The sequence below is a fragment of the Gymnodraco acuticeps genome, unplaced genomic scaffold (genome assembly GCF_902827175.1).
Source record: "Gymnodraco acuticeps unplaced genomic scaffold, fGymAcu1.1, whole genome shotgun sequence".
NCBI classification, from domain to species: Eukaryota; Metazoa; Chordata; class Actinopteri; order Perciformes; family Bathydraconidae; genus Gymnodraco; species Gymnodraco acuticeps.
In genome coordinates, this window is record NW_022990558.1 from 1,588,348 (window position 1) to 1,606,801 (window position 18,454).

The 18,454-nt window shown below is 40.3% G+C and overlaps 1 protein-coding gene across 7 annotated transcripts in view; it reads right to left on the minus strand.

Moving 5' to 3' along the window:
- The window catches only part of baiap2b (BAR/IMD domain containing adaptor protein 2b), a 97,895-nt gene that overhangs the window by 23,473 nt on the left and 55,968 nt on the right, over positions 1-18,454 (minus strand). For 4 of the 7 annotated variants that reach the window (XM_034227518.1, XM_034227516.1, XM_034227521.1 and 1 more), the window contains 4 exons: positions 14,385-14,396; positions 13,781-13,842; positions 11,964-12,035; positions 9,090-9,227 (listed from right to left, as the gene is read on the minus strand). In XM_034227518.1, coding sequence (XP_034083409.1) covers positions 9,090-9,227; positions 11,964-12,035; positions 13,781-13,842; positions 14,385-14,396 — 284 coding nt within the window. The remainder of the gene's footprint in view (positions 1-9,089; positions 9,228-11,963; positions 12,036-13,780; positions 13,843-14,384; positions 14,397-18,454) is intronic. The other 3 variants (XM_034227519.1, XM_034227517.1, XM_034227522.1) reach the window with 1 other exon arrangement.

Here is an 18,454-nt window from a genome sequence, read left to right on the forward strand (position 1 = left end):
CTGTGTGCACTTAACAGAAATCACCAAAGAGAAGGAGGAACCAGATATGTTGTTAACCCTGTAGTCCATGTTCTGAGTTCCTCATGATTATACAGCCTTCCTAGCATGGCCTGTCAGCTCTGACAAGGAAGCCTTAGCCCCATAGGGCTAAGGCTAGGAAGCACAAGCATAAAGAAAGGCAAGGACTACGTTTTAACTGAGACAAAATGCTTCCATAACATGCTGTCAATGCTATAATCGGGTATACAAAATATTGAAACATTGTTAATAATGCCCACTGCAAGCTTCCACAGTCCAATGTGGCATCATCAAAAAAACAAGGACATTTTCAATATTCAATAATATGAAACATATACTGTAGAAGCAGCAGAAAGAAACAATTATAATTTCTTGAAATACCAGTAGCTTCGTAATCATTTGAATTATTCAGTTTGGGAGTGTTTACATAATCCTGGTGGTCTCTTTCATAGTATTAAAGTCAAATTCTAAAACCTGCATTATAGCAGTTGAGTTTTGCCAAGGCACATCAACTTAAATCTGTGCTTACCGAAAATCATATAATACACAGGACGGGGAAAGTTTTAGTGCTTTAACAGAATTCAGGGAAGCACCACTACTTTGATATACATTGAAGCGCATTGACCCACTGAGTCTCAGTTCCTTTTCAATAATTAAGTCGTTTTAATATACCAGCTGTATTCGGTGTATGTGATATGGAGCTCTAATTAGGATTCCAACAGCCCCTTCCTGCCACAGCCAGTCAGCTCCTGCTTTCTGCTGACAGTGAGCACAATCAGCATTTAAGATGTGTGCTGGCTTTGGTGTCCAGCGTTATTGACTGATTTCATATTAAGGAAGGTATAAATCCTTGGTGCAGTGTGAAACGTGTGAAACATGTCAAAGTGTGGTTTAAACTTGGACTGCAGTTGCTCAGTAATTAGAATAACAACATTAAACATGCTTGTCGAGATGTTTCTACTGTAAGCAACCTCACCAGAGTGATATCAAACACTGTGATGGAATGCAAATTATTTAATGCATGCTTGGCAGAGCTAAAAGAATACCTGGACTGCTTTAATGAGTTTTGACTTTATTTTATTCCCCTCAACTCAACCGGACAAACCTCTCTGTGTCTAATGGATATGAAGGACACTGCCAAAAAGCACACAGAAAATGGGCTTCTAATGGCCTGATGCCAGTCATCATTTACATCAAGTTAGCATCTTCTTGAGTCGTGTCAGCTGCAGTCGGATACTGTGGGTGTTTCTCAATGTCGAGGACGCTTGCTTGGTAGCACATGTCTTCCGAGCAGTGTTGTGCTAGTTACTGAAAACCAGTAACTAGTTACCATTACTAGTTACTTCATTTCAAAAGTAACTCAGTTACTTTTCTGATCACTTACACCCAAAAGTAATGCGTTACTGTGAAAAGTAACGTTTTAGTTACTTTTCAAAAGGGCTCCCATTAATGCCCTTATAGCCTTCCTTTCAGTACTGTTATTGCATTGGAGAATAATACAATCTGTTGATCAACTTGACATGCATTATATGCAATCTGGATTGCATCGATATTAGCTGGCTTTCCATTTTTGTATATTCTTTCTCCAGGTAGTTGGAAAAAGTGTTCCGTCCCATATGCCGTGTCCCGCCCGGACATGCTATCATGCTAACTAGCTCCCTGAAAGCGGGTGACTCCACTGTAGCAATAGCCTGCATGTGTTCTACAACATACCGTGCAATGGCTTTATCGACTTTTCCCTGGCTAGCAGTCCCTTGGTTACAATCCAGCCGCTGTTGCTTAGGTGGAGGTGGAGTGGCGTCGGCTGAGTCTCTGTGGTCTTAGCTACTAGCTTCGTCCCAGCATGTTGTTTTTGCAGATGTTTTAAGAGATTTGAATGACTGGTTTGGGCAGTAGATAGGATCTTTGACCCGCCAAGACACAACTTACATTTAACTAAAACGTTCTTTTCTTTGTGCTCGACAAAAGTGAAATAGTGAGAATATCTCCAGGTGGAGAAACTAGACTTGAGCTCCGCCGCCGCCATGATAGTCTTGTTAGTAAACAACACAAACACGCCCACAGCGCGTCTCCGCATGTGACACAGGAAGTATCTAAGTACATTTACTCAAGTACTGTACAGTACAGTTAACATCTCTGTTCGCCTGGCTGTTGACTATATAAAAACTAACGCAGTAACGGAGTAACGCACCATGTAGTAACGGTAACTGAGATACTGAATTTAAAAAGTAATGCGTTAGAGTACTAGTTACCGCCAACAATAACGTCGTTATAGTAACGCGTTACTTGTAATGCGTTGCTTTGTAACGCGTTAGTCCGACACTGAAGATAAGTATAAGATAAGTTATATATATATGATGTGTTCAATGTAGTCTGATAGAATTGATTCGTCCCCCAATTTTATAAATCCAGTATTTCAAAATAGATGCTTTACATGCTATAATTTAGAGTTTTCTTACCATCATGATTGCTCATTATGCAAACGGTTATAAAGGAGTGTACGTGAAGTACATGGGATTTATTGTTTAATAAATGTTTTCTTTAGTTTTATTGTTATTTAGTCAAGAGCGTTTATGTATTTATGTAGCGCGTCTCCGCATGTGACACAGGAAGTATCTAAGTACATTTACTCAAGTACTGTACTTAAGTACAGTTCTCATCTCTGTTCGCCTGGCTGTTGACTATATAAAAAAACTAACGGAGTAACGCACCATGTAGTAACGGTAACTGAGTTACTGGATTTAAAAAGTAATGCGTTAGAGTACTAGTTACTGCCCAAAATAACGGCGTTACAGTAACGCGTTAGTAATGCGTTACTCTCAACAGTGCTTCCGAGTCACTTGTTTCAGAAGCGAGGCAAAAATACTTCCTGGCATTCGGAAAACAAAGAGTGGAACAGGCGAGCAAGTGTGCAGGTGTGAGTCATATGAGAGGCCCCGCCTTAGATTTTCTGCCACAGATTACAGTCTACACATGTGCAGCCTCGAAATTTCTCGCTACGAAGTACGCCGGGCTCGGTAGAATTCCAAGTATGCTGGACATTGGAACAGTCCTTCGGCGGCACTCGATGACGTAGTATGCTTGAAATAGTGGCTCTGGAGCAACCTTCCTCGACATTGAGAAACACCCTGTATCTCTACGGAGAAAAGTTTAACGTTGACCCTATAGCTTGATTTTTATGGATACTGTTTTGCATGAGGCAGAGTTAGAAATAGTCTTGCCCATTTGTTGTTGATAAATGCATTATGGAATGACGAAATACAATGCAAATGTTCCTGAAGAGACTTTATATCAATTTAGATGTATCCTTTTGTAAAGGGTTGGGGAATAGATTGATACCTGGTGCCTGTTTCATAAAAAGTAAGTTCCCATACTAATAAACTGCATCCTCAAATAGTCATCTGCAGTTTTAAACACTAAAGCTTCATATTGTGAACTGCGACACAAAAACAACATTTGGTTAGTTTGAGTGAAAGATCATGGTTTTGGTTCAACTGTTTTTAAGCTAAAATAAGTCAACTTTGACATTTTGTTTCACACAGGACACGTACAGCTGTCTCTTGGATGATAGTCCTGTGTTTCAACCTCCCAATGCAGCCTCACATGGACTTGAATTAGAAATGTATTTGCAAAAAACAAAAGTTAAAAGTATCAATTTGAAAAGGATGTTTTGATATGTGAAAAATAGGATTGATGTATTTACCATTATCATCATCTAAAGTCTAGCTATGGCCCCTTTCTACCAACCATGCCTCAGTCATAAATGTACCAGGAGATGTATCAGACTGTAGGCAGCAGCTCAGAGCTTTATGACCCCTGAGGGACACCGTTGTAAACGTGTGAATGTGCTTCGCCTCTAGTTTTAATAATACCATCAGTCTCAGCAGGAGGAGTGAATGGTGATGACTTTAATCTGTGGTCGATATCTTTTTACACCAAAAGGCATCAGTGATCTGAATCACTTGACTCAAAGTTGGAGGGATGCAGTGAAGAGGAGGCTAACGGGAGAACACAGCTCATTATGAAGAAGAAGTCAGGTCCTCTAGGCTTGAACATTGCACAAGTACAAATATAAGTGTGTACGCCATATTGTATGATCAAAAGGCAAATGTATTCTTTTTATGTTTGGCTGTGAGTTTCCCAGTTCAGGCCACTGGCGTCTCCTGTTCCTGCCAAGACCTGGTTCCTCCGAGAGCCAATATGACGCACAGCAAGAATCTGGCTACTTATACACACTCCGTACATACACATGCTACTGAGGAGGTCCACAACACGCTAAAACACTAAACGTTGCAGAAATGCTTCACACATTTGTATATTTTATGAAGTCTTTTCTTTCAAATGGATCTGCACCAAAAATGGAACTCATAATCCTTCATTCTTGACCAGTGGCTGAACTTCAACAATATTTCACAGAAACACAGGGAAAATACGGAGATATCGCTAACAGGCTAACAAGCATACAACAAATACAAAAATAACCTGCTTAATGGAGGTTATGAACACACACCTGCACGTTATAAAATGTGTGTATTGTCCCACTGACCTTCGAGAGCCAATATGACGCACAGCAAGATTCTGACTAACTAAACACACTCCTTCCATACACATGCTACTCAGGACTATTCTATGAACCCCTTTCTCCCAAATGGCTCCGTGAAAATGATTGGCCAATTGTTCTACCACAATTCACTGAAATAACAGTGAAAAGACTGAGATATTGCTAACAGGTGTAATAGAAAAATATTATACTCACTTACTTTAATAATATCATTGTGTGATTCTTATTTGCTAATGTTTGTCTATGTTGACTGGCTTTCAGGTCTTTGCTAAGCTTGGGAAAATTCTTCATTAAGAAGATTTGTTGCAGTGTTGTTAGTTACACTCTCTGTGCACCAACAGTATGACCTTCAACTTCTGTTGAACTGAGAACATCCTGATACGTCCTCCCTACCTTCCAGAATGCTCCTTTCATTATGTATCAACAAGCTTGACCGTCCCTTTTCTCCTCTCTCTGTTAAAATATGCAACCCAAACTCTACTCTTCGTCTTTCACTCTGCAGACTGTATGCTCTCTGTATGACTGACTGAACGTTCTTGCAAGAATTAAAATACCTCAAAGACAGATGAATGGTTTGATTCTTTATCCACATTTGATAAAGTAAAATCCCACCACACAGGTAACAGCCATACAAAAAATAAGCTTGATGGAGGTTTATAACACACCTGACTGGGTACAAAATGTACTTTTTTTGTCCACTGACCAAATGGCTTGTTCAAATTCTACCAACCACTCAATATACTGCCATTGTTTTCTTTGTTGGGCTAAAACAAATCTACTAGCCACTTGCATATTCTACCAGCATCTAGCTTGTTAACGATGCCCGACACATGCCTATACTGTATGAACGCAATATTATGATCTGGTCTGATATTCAAATCAGTGAGGTGTTCACTCCTGGACATTCAGTTGGTCTCAAAGAGATGAAGCATCATGGGAAAAGGCCTGGACCCTCAGCTGGGCCCGGCTCTTTCACACCTGATCATCCGTTAAGCTGCAGAGGAGCTGCTGGACTTCAGGGCTGAGTGTTGCTGTTCCTCACAGCTCCATGTATCGATCTTTGTAGCGACCGGAGCCGACCCTGCCACGCTCCACCAGCCATCCGTCCAAGCAACACTAACAATTACACAACGATTACGTTCCCGGCTGCTCCTGCAGAGCGGGGGGGCGACCGCCTCAGGCTCTGACGGGATGCAGTTACCCTGTCGCTGTGCTCAGTCCTACACAGTATGTAAACCACATATTCTCCTACTGTACACATCGTTTTTCTATTGTAGTATGTTATTATATATTGTCCGAATACCGTTTTTGGGGGTCTTGCTTGATGACCTGCCTTAAAATCATCGAGCTTTGAGTCTGTCCTATTAGTTTTTTTTTGTTTAATTAAAATACAGAGTAGAAGACTGTAATAACACATGGTTTATTACATTTGTATAAATAACATTAAGAGATGCCTACCCAAAAACAGTTAAGCTGGAATCTGATCAGACTCAAAGGAATTTCTGTGATTCATCTTTATGCCCCTTTTATTTAGCCTTTAAGCAATCATTTCAAGCTTTTCTTCCTAGAGTCAAAGTACATTTAATTACAAACATTTTCAGAAGTAGCCTGGTTCTGGGTCCTCCTCATGGACTTGTAGATTACGATGCATAATGATTAGCCTCCTTGTTCAAACCAGGCCAGGGACCTCAGTCACATCTCATACCTGTTCTCCTCAGCTTTACTGAGTCATTCGTAAACTAAACAGGAATCCAGGTGTATTAAACTGCTGTTTACTTCTGGACCTTCAATTGTGCTGTGTTCGTCAGAGTAAAGCCCCATATTCCCTGTTCCATTGTGAATGTAATTATTCACTTTTGACACCTAGTGTGCTGATAAGGCAGAAATTAAACAACAGAAGTCCATCAGCAACAGAGTTAGCTTATCGCAGAAAGCAGAGTAATTGTCCTGTCGCTCTATACAGAAACCCGCTGACAGCCACAAGAAGTGTGTGTGACTTTTCAGTCGGCACATACTGAATGTCAGGTCAAAATCTGAAAAGAATCCATTATGTTCTTGTAATTTATCAAATAAAAGCACATTATGGGACAAAACATGTGGAACATCCACATAAGCGTACAGCATGAAGTATAGCCAGAGGTGTAATGCAGTGAAGTACATTTACTCAAGTACGATTTTGGGGCACTTGTACTTTACTTGAGTATTTTTATTGTATGCTTCTTTATACAGTACATCTACACTAAATTACATACAAAGACAGTTACTATTTACTTTACAAATGATTAGCTAATACGATATATAAGTAAACTAATAAAACAACTATGCTATACAATTATAGGTTAAGATGTCCAGCGGTAGTATATGAAGTCATTAAAAGTACCCCCACCTTGACCAGCCGTGATGAACACAATAATGCAGCCATAATTAAAGATTCTAAAATGAAGTACTCTTAATTTTGGTACTTGATGCCTACACTTTTGTATTTCTACTTGTATCTATATCTGAGTACTTCCTCCACCTCTGAGTATATCATATACAGGCTTGTAACTCCCTATCACTTTCCTTCACTCTCTGCCTGCCTGTCATTGGCTGAGGAGCAGCTGATTGACAGCCATCACAGCAGCTAACATCAGCATGGCCTGTAAAGGTTGTGTGAGAGGTCGCGTCCACCATGTGTCACCAGAACACCTACAGACTAGAACTGTCTCCTCACGCCTCCGCTCAATCAGCTACCTGAGCGGAGAGAAATATGTTTCACTCAACCCTCTCAAATGCCCTAGATACTGTAAACAAATATTATGTAATACTGAAAAAAGTGCAGCAACTAGAAACAGATTTATGCAGTCAGAAGTTGAGGAAGCACTTTGGTTACAAAATAAATAAGTAAAGCACTGTGGTTTCTCCTAGTTATGTTATTTGGAACTCTGTCTATTTTTGCAGCTTTATCTTGGATGCGTGTTACAATCTGGGACATGGTCGCTAGGATTTTTCAAAAGAACGCACCAAAAATAGCAAAAGAAAAATGGAAATCCAGGCAAAGTGCTGCAGGGTATTGACAAATTCAGAAACAACCATACACTACAAGTCTGTCAAACATGATGATTCAGGGGATTCTATACTTTTAGTAAATCCTTAACACTGCGCTTCAAGAAGAAAATGTACTAACGTCCCTTATCTGACCATTTTGTCAGATCTTAGACCGCATGATTTCTTGTGAATACTCGATCCCTTTTATTTTATTAGGTGTTTTTGTTGGCTAATTATCTGTATTTTTGTATTGTTACCATGGTTGAACACATCAGCTCTCCTTTATACTGCGGTACAAATGTTGCTGTATTTTCAGCTTCCAAAACCATGGTAACATTGCAGTTGGGACTGTTTCTGCTGATGAGTCCATGTGTTTGCTGCAGTTGTAACCTTTGCCACCTCCGTTTCTCTCGCTGCTTAGAGCCTGGCAGACTGGCATCGAAACTGTGTGTGCCCAGTCGGGGGTCCCATTGCATTCAGCTCAGCACGTCCTATCCTATCAGCAGTGTCACGGATTACCCGGCGCACTGAAGCTCAAATCCCTTCAGGAGGAGGGAGAGCCAGAGAGAGCTACAGCGCAGAGTCAGCATGAGGTCACTTAAGTCTGCCGCGGTGAACATAATTCTGACTTTGCTGAAATAAAGACCCAGCGAATTATGAGAAACTAATGTTTTCTCAAGAGCCGGGTTTATGTGCCACATACTGATCTGAAGCCAATTGGATCATTTTTCTTTGCAGAGGCTTTTGTAACGATAAATGTTGGTCTTCCTGCGAAATCTATACATTTGCATAAAAATACATGTGCTGTATAATTGAACAATTAGCTAAAAGAGGTTAAAAGGCTCTGTGGAAGCCCTTGCAATGTACACACACTTGTGAAACAGATACCAACAAGGTTATAATCTTTCAAAATGTTAATTTGTTTCCTTCATTTTTTTTTCAAAGAGGCCCTATTATCCTTTTTGGGGTTTTCTCTTTCCTGTAGTGTGTTATGTAGGTTTTGGTGCATGTCAATGGTCTGCAAAGGCTAAAGTCCCTGTGTTCCCTTCAGAGGGAGTTTCTCTCCCACACACTCGGACATTAGACTCCTTTGTTTACTTCTACACTTCCATTGGCTAGTCCGATCACATTTTATGTGATAATCTCTAAGAGGTTGACCAATCACAACAGAGCCGGCCAGCTAACCAATCAGAGCAGACTGGGCTCTGGTTTCAGACAGAGGGTGAAAAGAGGTGCTGCAGCACAGGCAGTATGAGAACAATAGAGAGCTTTTTGAACGTTAAAGCATGGAGACATGTATTTGCTATTTTTACAAATTGGTCTTCCTGCCGGCCATAAGGATGATCCTCGAGCCATTGAGCTAAGACATCGGTTTCATCTCTCATTGATCCAAAGAAGCACCGGTTTGCACCATTCAAAACATTCCTACACACATCTGTCCGCTTCATGAATACTCTTCCACCCTGCAGTCACACACACTGACCTGCATCTCCTTGTCTCCATACTTGGAGGGGTGCTTGCTGCCCTGGCTCTTTCTGCGCAGTTTTTTCAGCTCCGCCTGGCACTTCTCCAAACTCTCCCCTTTGCTCTTGTGCTCCGTCTGGTACTTCTTCAGCGCGGCCTGAGGGAGGCAGCACACAGTCAGCAGGGCAGTCATGTGTCAGCATCCACAGAAGATGTATAACACTGATGGACATACAATCATAGCAGGCTGGCCTGACAGCTTCTGTTTTATTGACCGGTGCGTAATGGAAGCTGGAGGATGGCACTTTGGGATTACGCTTTAGTTATAGCCCCTCCTTTGTTCTGGCTGTTTCTAGAGCATCACAGAATTAATTGGGTACAAAAATGTGGTACAGGTGACAACTTTTTTACACTGCCCCAAGCAAAAACAAATCATTAGCTGAAGGTTTTAAAGAGGCCTTATTATGCTTTTTGGGGTTTTCTGTTTCCTGTAGTGTGCATGTAAATGGTCTGCAAAGGCTAAAATCTCTCCCACACACTCTCCTCCTCCTCCTCCTCCTCCCCCCCCCCCAGAGAATATGTCTAACTAACAAAAATGCCAACCATTTGTGCCTCCAGCTTCTGAGTCCAGCTTCTTAAATGTGAGAATTATTCCTTTTATCTTTCTTGGGGTTGGTTTACTTTTATTCGTAGAGGCACAACATACAAATATGAGCATTGTATGTCAGCTTTTTATGTCCATACTTTGCATCCTGCATTGTGAAAAAAGCACAAACTAACAAAGTATGTCTGCTGCATGTGTACAATATAACGTATTTGACCAACATGTACAGTACAAAAATGTCTCTAGAGCTGATTTGCATTTGGATATATCAGAATGTCAGACCATTTGAACGATCCAAACATACACGTCTAAAATGATTCAATGTTTCTGGGAGTATTTCCAAACTACTGATCACCATAAATGAACAAGCCTATTTTTTTGTAATGCCTCATTTTCACAGAATGAGTCATAATTCACAGTGGAGTGGGAAGTCATTTATGTAACTTTCTGCAGTGGTTTGGATAAAAGCCGGTGGGAAATTAGGGAGAGAGTGCGCATTTTGTTTCTGATTTCATGAGAAGATGTCCCACACCGTATTCCCCATAACTTCACTCCCTGGGGAGGCCCTTACTCTTGAGGAGCAGAGCTAAAAGTAGGGCTGCATGAAGCATGTGGGTAATGTACACTGTTACATAATGTAGTTATGATTATGATTGATGCTTTCAAGCCATCAATTATTAATTTCAGTTGGAAAAAAAGTTTTTAAAGTGTTTCTTCTTTACTGAAATTGTGAATACGTTCGGTAAGGCTTTTAAAAATGTAATAATCACCATTTTCAGCACAGTATAAGGTTCAGCAGATATGAGAAGAACATATGTGACCTGCTCTATCGAAATCAGTCGCATTGACCCGAAGACACATTTTGAGTTGTATACACTGCTGGAAAGAGGAGATTCATAGCTTTCTAATGATATCAGGATTGTTTTTGTACTCCAAATATTAAGCAAAATATGTCACATTATATAATGACTGTCACCGAGTCATCATTTTGAGAAAAAGGCCTTCAAAGTTGTCTCTTCTCTGAAATCCATAGATCTGATTGGTTATTAGCGGATCAAATTATCTAAATACTACGGAGGGAAGATATTTTCGTTTGGATTACTGGTCTGGGGGAAGCTCGCGAGTGTGTGTGTGTATACGTGTGTGTGTTTGTATAATTTTGCGTTTGTGTGTATTGTGTTTGTTTCCCGGGGAAAACCCTCACGAGAAACACCGGCTGTTGTTATGCCTGCTGTGACGTCAAGTTACTCCGTTCTCCGCTTGTAATTATGCCGAAGCTTCAAAGTTGTATTTATCATCTGAATTTGCCGAGACAAGTTTAATATTCTGAAAGCCAAGACTTTGTTTATTTGAAACCAGATGAAAACAAACTGTAACGGACCCTGCCGTGTTATTTATGATTACTATACTCGTACATTCATAATGTCAGCCGGAGGGAGGGGGGGGCGGCGCTGTGGAAGAGCAGATTGCCTGTCATCTTCCCTTTACAAGCTTAAAGAATGTATTTATCGTGTGAGTTTGGAAATAAAAGTTTCATATTCTGAAAGCCAAGACTTTGTTTGTTTAAAATCAAACAAAACACCCAAACAAAAAAAATTGTTTTTTACGCAAATCCACGTTTATTTTGAAATGAGCCGTTAGAGCGGGTCACATATGAGTTAGACTTTAAACATATTACAGTATTGAAATAGATTTTTTAAACTTAGTTTTACTTAGTTTTCAGGGTGTGTTTGCTTGTTTTATTTAGTAACGTTATTGACACTTGTTTGGGCAATCTATAATGTCTTAAGAAGCACCATAGACGTACAAAATACCTGGTTAGAGAACTCAGAATTAAACGGACATTAGACCTGAGACTGGTCAAATGGTATTTGGTATTCTAAAATATTTTTTAAATGTTCTTGTTTTTTAATTCTTCAACAAAAGTAATAAATAGCAGGGATCAACTGTGGAGCAATTGTGGCATAGCGCCATCTCCTGGAAGGTCAAGTGTGTTCAGTTTCCGTGGTACAGAAAAAAGTTTAAGGAAACTAATTTCAACTCCTTTTACCTAGTTATATATTATAGAAAAAGAAAAGTTGAACTGAAATTAATTCAAGGTATTTTTGACTTATTTTTAACCAGGCAAAATTGTTTTAGTATTCGTTAAAGGATATCATTGTTTTATTTTGTTATGATCATATTTTTTTATATTATTTTTTAAGAGTTTTATTTTACTCTAACAACACTGATAACAGCTTAATCATGTGGTGTTTCTGTAATAGTGTGACATCAGAAAGGGATTCTCACGTTCAGGTAGCGAGCGTCCAGCTCCACCTTCTTCTCCAGCTCTGTGAGCAGCTCGTTGTGGAAAGACTTCAGCTGTAAGACACACAGAGACACAGAAACCTCAGAACAATACCACAAACACATTGAACCTCAAGCGGTTCAATTATGCTAAACCACAGTGCATTATTTAAAAAAAAAAAGGAGGGCGACATTGTAGTGAATGACTGGAATGGATGTCTTTGTCTTGCTGTCGGAAATGTCGCACCCAAACGATTAGGGGAGGATGTCTGGTATGTGAAAGCATGCCAAAGTCAATTTGCTATCTCAGCACGTTTAGTATGTGTGGTCGGGTTGAGCAAAGCTGAATACATGTAAGTGGGGAAATATTACAAAAAGAAACTGCAAATGCTAATAAAAGTATTTTATATATTTCAATTGTTAGAGTAAGATTAAGATGGACTTTTATTAATCCCCGTGGGGAAATTGTTTCTCTGCATTTGACCCATCCTAGTGTTAGGAGCAGTGTGCTGCCATTTTGAACGGCGCCCGGGGAGCAGTGTGGGGAACGGTGCCTTGCTCAGGGACACCTCGGTAGCACTTGGTCTTGCCGGGACTTGAACTGGTGACCTTCCAGTTGCCAAGCCAAGTCCCTATCGACTTCGCTACCACCCGCCCCCGTATAGCAATCTATTAGCCCACTAAGGAACCTCTCACCCTCTTTGTCTCGCCCTTATCCTCCATGGGAGATGATATTTTATAGACTATCAGCAGGAACTCTGTGCAATAGAGAGAGCATCCGATCCGGTTACTTTCCCTCAACTTCATGTAGAGGTGAAAACACTCGCTGTCTTTTGACTGGTGGTAAAACTGATTCTAGGGTTTGAGCTAATCACATAAAAACATTTAACAATACCGTGCAACTCTTTATCTACAAGGACCCCAACTATGATGTTCAGTGAAGCAAACAATTAAACAATGTCTCTGGAAATCGTTGATCTGCGTCAATATATAGTTATATATATATAGATATTTAACATATCAACAGTTTACTTTGACGGTTGAAGTATTTCCCACAGACGTATTGACTGAACGGGTCGCATTGAAAACGGAAAGACAGATCATTTCTTGTACTGTCCTTGTTTCTAGGTGAGAGTAAAGAATTGTGTGACTTTGGATATTTGTTGCAGTTTGCACGGCAGCTTTTACGCAAGATACAACTATTATATCCGCTTGGCCCCAACAATGTGTGATGAGTAGTGATCAGGGTGGATATGCCAGTGTCAAGAGATGTGTTTTGAGACGTGGTTTGAAAGTGGTGAGAGAGTCAATAGGTGAGGTGGGGGGGGGGAATAAGCAGACCGAATGACATTAGTGATGTGAGTTTTGAAAGAAAGTGTGCTGTCGAAGATGACACCCTTATCACCCTTATCACACTTATCTAAGATGTCATGAGTTCTGAACAGCGTTACAAAAGTTAGAATTGTATTGATACTGCTCTGCATAATGGTGGCGTTGGATCATTGACATCCATTACCCAGAAAGAGCATCTTCTCTGCTAATGTTTCCACAATTGGCCAATTTACTCAAATTAAATCTTTTGGGGGACTGAAATTAAAAGTGTTTCCAGTCTGTAATGGCTGTAATTTACATATAAGATCAGTAAACGTGTTATTAAGTGAAACTGCTGCCTTCAGAAAATAGAAGTAGGCTACGTAAGAGTTTGTTTAGCTGAGTATTACATATCAAACTAATGTGGAGGCTCCAAAGAGAGGCCCACAATCTGTTTGGCTCGCAACTGGTGGCTTAAGAAAGTGCTGATTTTAGCACCACATGCTCACCATCTCCTCGAGCTGGATCTGGATCTGTCGGTGCACTTCAGCCATCTGAAAGAGCACCTCCCCTGCAGAGAGAAGACCAAGAAAAGAAAGACGATAAACAAAGAAATGGAGGGGAGGGGAGAGAGAGAAAAACTGTGTTATCAAATCTTTCCAAATGATGTAAGAGCTACATAAACCGTGCAAAAATAAAAACAACCATGCAGCAACACGGAACAGATGTTGGGGAGGAGAGGAGGGAGGGAGGAGGTGGATGAGGGATGAGGAGTAGGAGAGGAGTGAATATTAGGAGGGAGGGGAGGAGGAGGGAGTAGATGAAACAACATTCATAACACTGCCAAGAACTTACAACTCAAAAGAACAGCGCAGACAGAATTATGAAAAATCAAAAAGCCAATCAAGCAATCTACTGATGGAGGTGTTCCAGAAGAGCTTCCAACACTACTGCCAATAAACACACAAGAGCAAAATAAAAACAAATCTAAAAATCAAGTATTTCATCTGAGTCTTATGCAACAACAAAACAGCAAAACCATAAGTAAACGCTAAAAGAATAAGAGCATGAATCATGCAGCCAAGGAGGTGCGTGTCGTTTTAAGATACCTACATGCTGCCTCCTCTGAATATGCAATGCGTTGTAAAAAACAAAAAGGAACAAAAAGATCGAGTTTGAGCAAAGAACAGAGGGAGAAGAGACCTGGAGAGACAGACAGATCTACCCCAGGAGTAATGAGACACACAACAGGTTGTCACACAGAGAAACAAAACAGACAGGCAGTTAGTCAGACCCCTGTTTTCACCGGCTGCTGGATAACCGGTCATACTGGGGGTTCTGGGTTCATGTTTTTACATCAACACATTTTAAGATAAGATGGAGCTTTATTGTCTCCCTTTGTCTTGGGCATCGAGATAACACACAACACGTTCAGGTCAAAACGTTTTAGAAGAAATATCTCAAATGTGTTAAAAAGCTACATGGGTTTAACTTGATCAATATTCATGTTGGCCAATAGGACATTTCAACACAGAAATGTGATGATATGTTTAAAAGTAATTGTATATCACCATTCATTTGTCCATCAAAGAGTACCAAGTTAATTTGTACACTGTAAAATGCACATTACATAACTTGATCCTGATTCTTACTATTATGAATGTATTTTATTTTAGTTGTGTTTATGACACCACCTTTTGGTCAGTGTACCATTATACATTCTAAAAGCTTCTATTCGTCTCAAAAATCCAAAAGATACTTCATAATTAAACAAATAAATAAATATAGGTGATATAACACTTATGTAACAACTGATCAAATATGAATATATAAAATAAAACGTAATATTTATTACTCTTAAATAAAGAAAATAAGGCTTATGCATAAAAACACATTTTCTTATTCTAATATACTTGCAATCTCTTATTGTACATCTACCAAAATATGGACATGATATTGCTCTTTATAAAACGGACAAGTCAAATCAAGCAATCTGATTGGTTCTTAGCCGTGATATACTGAGTGTATACCACGGGTAGAATTGTAGCTACTTTTCACAACAAGTCAGTATCCCTCTGCGTCTGAGAAAAACTGCATGCAGTTTGCCGACCCTCCGCTTTGCGTCGGGCCGAACCACGCCCCTTAGCTGTGATATAATGAGCATATACCACGGCCTGTCGTGAGCTATTGCTTAAATATATATCAACCAGGCACCAATACATGTAGAATAAGTGTATACATTGGCATTGATGCCACAGTTAAACACTATGCAGCTGCAGCTTAAAGCACCGAGAGACCATTTATTCCAGACGAGCCGACTGATATGCATTAACGGCACTCATCTGCCTCCAGCATAATGTATGCTCATATCAGGTAATGTATAGAGCTGACATGAAGGAGCACTGAGCGGGGTGTGGGGGGAGTTCCGTGGGGTGTGGGTGGTCCAGTGGACAGACAGCGGACAGAGGGCAGTCAGCGGGGAGACAGAGAGAGTGGGCAGGAACCGGATTAAATGGCTTAATGGAAGTGCTGCGGTCATGCAGACAAGACTCAGTTGAAGTAGAAGGGATTAAGAAAAGGTCAGAGCAGGAGGTAGGTGGCACAGGTGGGAAGGAAATACGTGAATATTCAAGTACTGCACTTAAGACTAAGGGGATATATTATTTATTTCTTAAGAATACAGACATGTAAAACGGATTTGTTTGTTCATACTTAACCGAGGTGATGGAACACCAACCCAAGACTTTTGATTGTGTTTAATCAAAATCATTCTTTTGAAATATGTTAAAACATTTTGTCCGATAAAAAGGAAAAAAGTTTAGACTGAGATGGAATCGCTCACACTACTTCATAAATTTGCAAAGCGGAAACATGTTCTGACAAGTAAGGTTGAACCAAATGTTACATTAGGGATGGAACAACAAGTGTGGTAAGAAAACATCTCACCCTTAATGCGACACAAAACAAAGTGACAACCGAACGATTTTGTCGGCCTTCAACTCATGATTGAGTGTGTGATCTCTGAAGTCTTCTTTAAGAAAAAACTTTGTTCGGCTTCATGAAAAAAAACCTCAGCAATAGGAGACTTTATTGAGGTAAAATAGCTGCTCTTTACCTTCCCACAGCAACACAGATGTTACATATACCAATGGCATACAAGGACTTTTTGTCCAGTCAATGCTAATGCTCCAAAAACACATCACACAAGCAGCCCCCGCCAATCTGCTTATTAAAATGCAGTCGCAGCGATAACACTGTAGAAGTGTTGGAGTGCCGCAGGACAGGGCATTAGGAGTAGTGAGGCAGATAAATGCACTGCGTATACTTTCAAATTCTCCTTTGATTCTTGGAGGGCGCCCAAACACACTCCATCCCATCCATTAATAAACAGCCACCGGGCATCCACCAGCTATGGCAACTGGGCTGAACTCAGGCACCTCCAACACACACACACACTACAACACACACACACACACACACACACACACACACACACACACACACACACACACACACCACACACACCACACCACACACACACACACACACACCACACAGCAACACACACACACCACACACCACACTACACACACACACACACACACACACACACACACACACACACACACACAGCACACACACCACACACACACACACACACCACAACACACACACACACACACACACACACACACACACACACACACACACACACACACACACACACACACACACACACACACACACACACACACACACACACACACACACACACACACACACACACGGATTTACTACTCTTTATATCTCGGAATATTTGTCTTTTTTCACTAAATATTAGCAGGCTTTGTCCAAATAGAAAAGGAACGTTGTAACTCTGAAGGTGAAAACTACTACTCATGCCAAAATAAGACCGTTAGACCGTCAAGATCCCCCATGATACAGATACATGATCTGATCTCATACACATGAATGATGAACCATACGAATATTCTCATTACTTGCTAATCTGTTAATAATTTTCTCGATGAATTGTGTGGTTTATATATAAAAAAAAAAAAAATGAAGTACATTCCAGATCCATAAAGTCCAAATTCCAGGGTACATTAGTCAAAAGCCCAAAGATATTCATGGGGTTACCTTCCCTGCTAGCTTGCACTGCTACATACCGCCGTTATCTGATTCGTCCAACTGGAAAGGTCAGCGCTACAGAGGTCAGAGTTGAAATAATTTGAACTTTTGAACATGGCAACAATTTCGTTCTCTCCATAGAAACTCAACAGCAACGTCAGCGCAGAGACGTTTTTTTACCACGTATCATACGATTGCGGGCCAGCTTAAAGTGCACCTATCATGCTCTTTTTAGGCATATATTATGGGTCCATGATGTGTTTCTCAAAATACAAACAGATCATGTATTTTAGACATCCCTTATATCCCTCTATTGCAGCCCTGTTAGAGAAACTCGGATTTTGGGTCCTTAGCTTTAGATCAGAATTCTACCGGAGATAAAGTTACATTCTGCTGTGATAAAACGCCATCCTGTTCTAAACCACATCAAGGATTATTTCTGAAACAGTATGGAGCTCAAATGCTTTTTCTCTTGCAGGTTTATCACAAGGTGAGTTCCTTTTTTTTAATTTCCTGCTCTTTAAAAAACACATGTGCTCTCCAGTACAGGTTAGCTCTGAGTGTTAGCGAGGCTTGCTAATGTAAACAAATACCATATTACGTCCAAAACACGTCAGGCATTGTTTCTGATAGCAAATCTCTGTGGGCCCACCATCCGAAATTACGTAATATCGGCAGCAAATCTGTATCCGCTCGTTGTACCCGTTTTTAAAAGATTTGGGTACGGAGGAAAAGAGAGAGGGTTTTATTTTCTGACGCTGCGTGAGTTCCCAGACACACCGGGGACACATATTTATGTGTAAAAGACATATAAAAGTGCATTTTGCATGATAGGTCCCCTTTAATTAATTGTCAAAATGTTTTTTTTTCCGTTTGATCCACTTCATCATTGAAGCTCTACTTGTAAGGGTCGGTATAGGTAAAGAGCATTTGATTTTGGGTAGCTGGTGCTTTAAAAATATTGCATTAGACGCTTTCTTATGTACAACTACCAATGTCATGATAAGAAAAACAAAATCAGAAAAATTAAGTTGAAAAAACACACAGGTTTT